The following is a 5,878-nucleotide window of genomic DNA, read 5'->3' as shown; positions in this document are numbered from 1 at the left end:
AAGAGTATTTTGCACATCTTTCCTACCCAGGGTATGCCCACGTCTTCGGTGAGCCACTTGCTGGGACACAATCAACAATCCAGAGACACTGAAGACCAACCTTTTAGAATTACAGTAAAACCCTGGATCTGCACACACACAGAAATTAGAGATTTCTCCCCAGGATATAAGTTCTGCTGAAATCAATGGGAATGACTTCCTTGTGGACGTGTTTTTGGCTCAGTGTGTAAGGTTTGAAATTTTAAGGTTTTTTTTTTTTAACTTGGAAGTTATAAGTGACTCTGCCTGTTCTATAGTAAAGCTGCCTCCGCTCTATTACAATGGCATACTTCTTTTTATGACTAGAAAAGGCGGTCCAGTTTCCTTGTACTTTAATAGCTTTCGAAAGGCTGTCATGTTATCATGTTATCCTCATTCAGAGAAAACAGCTTTCAAAAAGATCAAAAGGTACAATGCTTTTAAACGAATCATAACAGAGACTTCCATTATCTGTGCATAAACTCTGTAATAATTTCCCACTTCTACATGACAACTAATTGTCTATACATACATTCAACAAGGTGTTTTTTTTAAAAACTGTTTTTGGCTATTATGCATTCAGTTTTGTACCACCGCCACCAAGATTTTAGACCTGATCGTCTGTTACTTTACTTCATATATAGATCCACTAACCTTTCTATAAGTGTTCATCCTTTATAAGCTTTCTTTAACAGCTGTTTTGTTTTTTTTACTTCCATACTATCAATACACATTACAGAGACCATATTGCCGGGAATCAACCCTTTCTTTCCTTCACATTCACCTCTGTAAAAACCATCAGCATCTTTGTCACCGATCACTTTTAGAATCTGCCCCTTTTTAAATGGCAGCTCTTCTTCATCTGCATCAGAATTCGGTGACATAGTAGTGGGGTCATAGTCAAAAAGGGCTACGAATACTCTTTCGGAGTCATCACAGACTGAATCTCCTGCAGCAACATTCCTTCGGGGGCCAGAATTAGACACTGAGGGTGTCACTGTTTGATCTCCTCTCAAAGTCATCGTTATAATCTTGTCTTTGGCCAGTTCTATGGGAGATTCTGCTTTCCCCTGGGGCTCACAGGCATGTTCTCCAGAAACGCTCAGTTTGCTCTCTTGGTCCTCTTCTTCTTCCTCCTCCTCTATATCTGAAAGGTCAGAGTTATGGCTGTAGTCACCAAGAGAACTCCACCAGCTTCCTTTTCTTGATGTTCTGTCTTCCTGTGCTTCAAGTTCAGACACTGATAATATAGAGTTCTTTGCATGGTTGTTGAATTTGCTCCATTTGGTCCTCAGGGAATTTGTCTGGTGCTTCCTGAAGACAGATGTTATTTGTGCCTACATCTTTCTCATGCTCTTCAGCAAATGCTTCCACCACTGTTGGGGTGGAATCAACAGATCTTCCACTCCACAATGTGGAAAAGGATTGCTGTAACGTCTGCTTGCCAGCAGATATTTGCGAAATGGAATCTCCATTATTTTCATTTCTTACAATGTGAGAAGTTGTCATTGTATGACTGTGAGAAAAGGGCATATGATTCTGAGAAATACTGTCCGTGGGCATAGGACCTACTGAGTCTTTGCAGTTAGCAGTGAAGTGAACAGTGAAACTGGTATCTGGATTGGACACACACATGTGAGAGAAGCTGGATGAAGATGTACAGGTTGTTGCAGGGACTGGCCTGCCTTCAGATTCTAAGGATTCGTTGAAAGTAAGCCCAGAAGCAACATATTTTGAGAATAGAGTGTGAGGAACTTTCAGCAGGGTTGACGGAATTAAAGTTTGCACAGAATCCCCAGACTCCCCAAATGGAGAAACAGTCCTTACAGAAACGGTCTGAGGACCTTGGAGCATCTTGAGTTGGGAAACTTCTAAGGATACGCTCCCAGCTGTTGGTGACATTATCTCGCTTACTTTCTGTCCACTGACATAAATAGCGTAGCCTGTGACTTGCACCCCATTAGATGTTCCTGATGCGTGGATTGTTACTGGTAACCAGTTAATAACCAGAATGTCTGCAAAAGAACCAGCGTGGACTTGGACATCAAGGGGGGCATCGGTGGGTCCCGCGGATGGAGTAGTAAATGTAACTTCTGTCGACCCCTGCTCCAACCCCCTCTGAGGATAGACCAACACTTCATTAGGCACGAGAGGTACCACTTTGACGCTGTACTGCGTGTTGGGCCTGAGGTTTTGGAAAGTATACCAGTGGACGCCTGCTTTCGTCACACCATATTCCTTCTCATTAAGGTACACTGCATGAGTATAGTTACTGTTGCTTGGTAACCAAGTGATTTCTGCTGATGTGGCTGTGATGTTCCGAAGGTTCGGGAGAGTTGGCGCAATATGGGAAGTGTTACCTACAAGGAAAGTACATTGCATTTCATCAGAATGTCCTTTGTCTGTCACACTCTGAACTGAGATTCGGTAAGTCTGCAACTTTAAATCCAGGTTCTCAATCACTGTCCTCATCTCACTGCCTTCCTTCACATTTTGACGCAACTCTGCATTGACGTAGATGTTGTAGCTCAGTACTTCTCCCCAGCTCTCGGGCACTTGGGGTAGATCCCACCCTATAACAATGGATTTTGCTGACTGTTTGAGAAGAGTCAGATTTTGGGGATAAGGCACTGCTGCCTGGGTGTCACGTACTGTCCCTTCTGGTGTCTTAGACAGAAGGCTCACACACACATCTTCTTCATCTGGGCTGCTGCTTCTCCTGTCACTGCTAGCACATTGGCAGGGGAAACTGGTTTCATGGAATGAGTTATAGGAAATGTCACTTGGCTCCGAAGGAATGAAACTAATTAGATCATTACCTGCAACTTCCTCAACCATATTTGAGGGTACCATCCCTCTCCTGCCATCCATTAACTCTCCTTCATAGAAGCCATCCTCATCCATATCTCCACACACATAAACATATTCTCCAGCTGTTAGCGGAAGTTCTGCCTCAGGAGTCTTATTAGGGCCATCGAAAGGATCGTAACTGTCTCGGGCTAAAAAAACAAGCAGTTTTAAAGGACTTTTGATCAAATCAACAGAAGCCACGGATGCACGGTCTTCATCATTGGTACTGTCACTGCAATGGAGATCATGGTAGGTCTCTTGTTCCCATTTCTCTGGACAGCTCGTTCCTGTGGAACTGCATGTTGCTTGAGACAGTTCTGATCCCAGAATCCCAGACTTTTGAATTTGTAGTCGCTCAAGTTCTTGAGACAGAAGATCAAAATGTTCTATTTGACTATGATAATGATTTTCTAATTCATTCACCTCAGCGTCAAGTAACTGTACTTCTTCTTCATAGTGTCTTTTTATTTCTCTTTGTGCTTGCTGCAGTCGCTGTATTTCTTCTTCCTTCTTTTGCAGCTCCAGTAAAGTTTTCTCATGTTCAGATTTTGACCTCTGCTGACGTTCTGCTGTCTGTTTCATGTCCTTGATTACTTGTTCTAAATTCTCTATTTTGGCTTCAAGTCCTTCAGCCAACTGAACAGCAGAATTTCTCTCATCAGTGGCCTGTATTAGTTTCACCTTCAGATCAGCATTTTCATTTTCAATCTTTTCCTCCTGCTTGTTTTCCTTTTGGAGTTGAGAGTTTTCCTCAGATAACCTGGCGTTTTCGCTCAACATGGTATTAAGTTTCAGTTCAATCTCGTCGCACCTTTTCTGTTTTTCCTCTACCTCGCGCCGAAGGTTTTCGCACAGCTTCAGCAGACGGAGCTCTTGGAATTTCTTGGAGCTTTCGTCCAGCCGCTGGGCGATGACGGCCAGCTCGGCAGCCTTCCTTTTCAGCCATTTCACTCTGTCTGGGAAGCTGCTCCTCCTGAGCAGGGTGTTCTCTTCCCTGAGGCGAGTGCACCTCTGCTCCAGCTCCCTCAGGGCCTTCAGCAGGTCTGTGTTCTGCTTCACCAGCTGGTTATAACGGTTGCCAGACAACCAGCCTTGCTGTGGCTGTGCTTCTTGAGCACATTCTCCGGCAGCCCCCCAAGTGCCCACTCTTCCTTTTGGGGGCGAATCCACCGAGGCCTCTTGTTTGGACTCCTTCTCAACATCCAGTTCTTTACCCAATGCTTTCTTCTGGGACCGCTCCTGACAGCTGCTGTCGGAGGGGCTCCCTTCTTCCAGCAGTGGGTGGCTGCAGGGAGACTCACCTCTGCTCGGGTTGTTAACCAGGGAGCGGGACCTGAAAACTGAAGTGACATCTGGGGTGGAGGCAGCAGTGCGACTCTGCCAAGAATGGGGCCTGGCCCTGCCCAGGTGCTGGGGTGAGGAGGCTTGGCTGAATCTGTGTGGGGAGCCCACAGGCAAAGGCTCCCCTTCAAAGGGCTCCAGGATATACTTGAGGAAGAGGCTCCGCTCCAGCTCCAGCTCGGCTTTGAGGTGGCGGATCCTAGCGGCCTGGTCGCCGTCGACCTCCCACCGGAGCTTGCCCAGGACTTCTTGGAGTTTGGTGTGGGACTCGGCGTTCGGCCCCCCGCCCGAGGCTCCTCCTTCTCCACGGCTGCCGCCGCCGCCATGGCTGACCAGCTCTTTGGCCAGCTGACGCTGCAAGTCCCGGGCCTGCCGCATGGCAGCATCGCGCTCCTGCCACAGGAGCTCCTGGGCCTCACGCAGCTCGGCCTCTTTCCAGCGCATCAGCTGCCGGATCTCGGCCTCGCGGTGTCTCGCGGTGGCCTCCCTCAGCTGGTGGAGCTCGCGGGCCCGCTGCTGCTCCCATTTGGAGCGGAGCTGGTCGGCCAGCAGCTGCCGGTCTTGTTCGGCGGCCTGGCGGAGCTCCCGAGCCTCGACGGCGAAACAACGCCGGGCCTCTCGAGAGTGCAGGCGCTCCTCTTCCAACTTGGCCCGCAGCGTCTCTAGTTCCCGCCGGTGGTCGTCGTGGAAAGGAGATGGGGGTGGGCCGCAGCCGCTGCTGTTTGCCCCGCTGCCAGCGGAGTGCTGGCAGGGTGCTTTGTGTGGGGTCTGTTGAGGGGGGCGCAGGGGCGCAGGACTGCCGCCCCCATCTGAGGGACTGTCCTTGGTCATGGCTGACCGTGTGAGGGACCGTTCACTCCCTCGCACAAAGTGGCCAGAAAACGGTCTCCAACGGCCACAGCGGAAAGTTCTAGCCAGCCCCCCCCCACCGTCCCATTGTCCTTGTGGCTACTGGGTGGGCCTGTGCCTTGGGCAGTGGATGGCTGAAGGGGAATATTCTGCACAGTCCAAAGGCACTCCCAGCTTTATTTTTTTTTACTTCACATTCCAAGGCTGAACACTTGGCACAAAACCGCTGACAATTCATGCGCTAGTTTTGCCAACCGTTGAAGTTACACAGATTGTCAATGGCTTCAAAAGCTTATTTCGGCTGCAGAGTGAGAAAATGCAGTAGTCATCCATATATGTGACATTCACTCATCCCCCTGTGTTGGAGTGGGATTCCGGTACACCAATCTCCAGATCTAAGACCACGTGCATTTATTTACTTATTAGAACATACTGCTTCAAAAACTGTGCTTGGCAAGGGCGCAAATCCTTGGAAGAAAACCCCATTGAATTCAGTGGGATGTCTGGGTACATACATAGGATTGGGCTGCACAATATATCTCTGTTTAATCCCCTTGTGGTTCCTTTCGCATTGCATTTACAATCTAATTTGCTCTGGTGGAGGTGCTGGGGCCATCCTGGCCACCTTCCTTCACAATTTTCTCAGGGTAACAATAAATGAGATATTAGAAATTATGTGAACAGATCTTTGCCTGTTTTTAAATTGCTAAATAACAGCCATGGGAGGCAGCTGATAATTCAGTCCAGGCTGTGGTAACTCTCCTCTGCTCCTCCACTCCATTTTTCTAACCTCCGTTTGAGCTATTTGTCCATTAGGGAA

The 5,878-nt window shown here is 48.1% G+C and overlaps 1 protein-coding gene across 1 annotated transcript; it reads right to left on the bottom strand.

Moving 5' to 3' along the window:
- Positions 1 to 928: 928 nt before the first annotated feature.
- On the bottom strand, positions 929 to 5,040 carry LOC130485910 (RIMS-binding protein 3A-like). Its single transcript, XM_056859059.1, has 2 exons — positions 1,807 to 5,040; positions 929 to 967 (listed from the first exon to the last, which is right to left on the bottom strand). Exons 1-2 carry the CDS (start codon positions 5,038 to 5,040, stop codon positions 929 to 931), a joined length of 3,273 nt encoding a protein of 1,090 aa, XP_056715037.1.
- Between the last annotated feature and the right edge of the window lie 838 nt (positions 5,041 to 5,878).

The sequence above is a fragment of the Euleptes europaea genome, chromosome 13, assembly GCF_029931775.1.
Source record: "Euleptes europaea isolate rEulEur1 chromosome 13, rEulEur1.hap1, whole genome shotgun sequence".
Taxonomy (NCBI): Eukaryota; Metazoa; Chordata; class Lepidosauria; order Squamata; family Sphaerodactylidae; genus Euleptes; species Euleptes europaea.
This window is presented reverse-complemented; position numbering and strand designations above follow the sequence as displayed.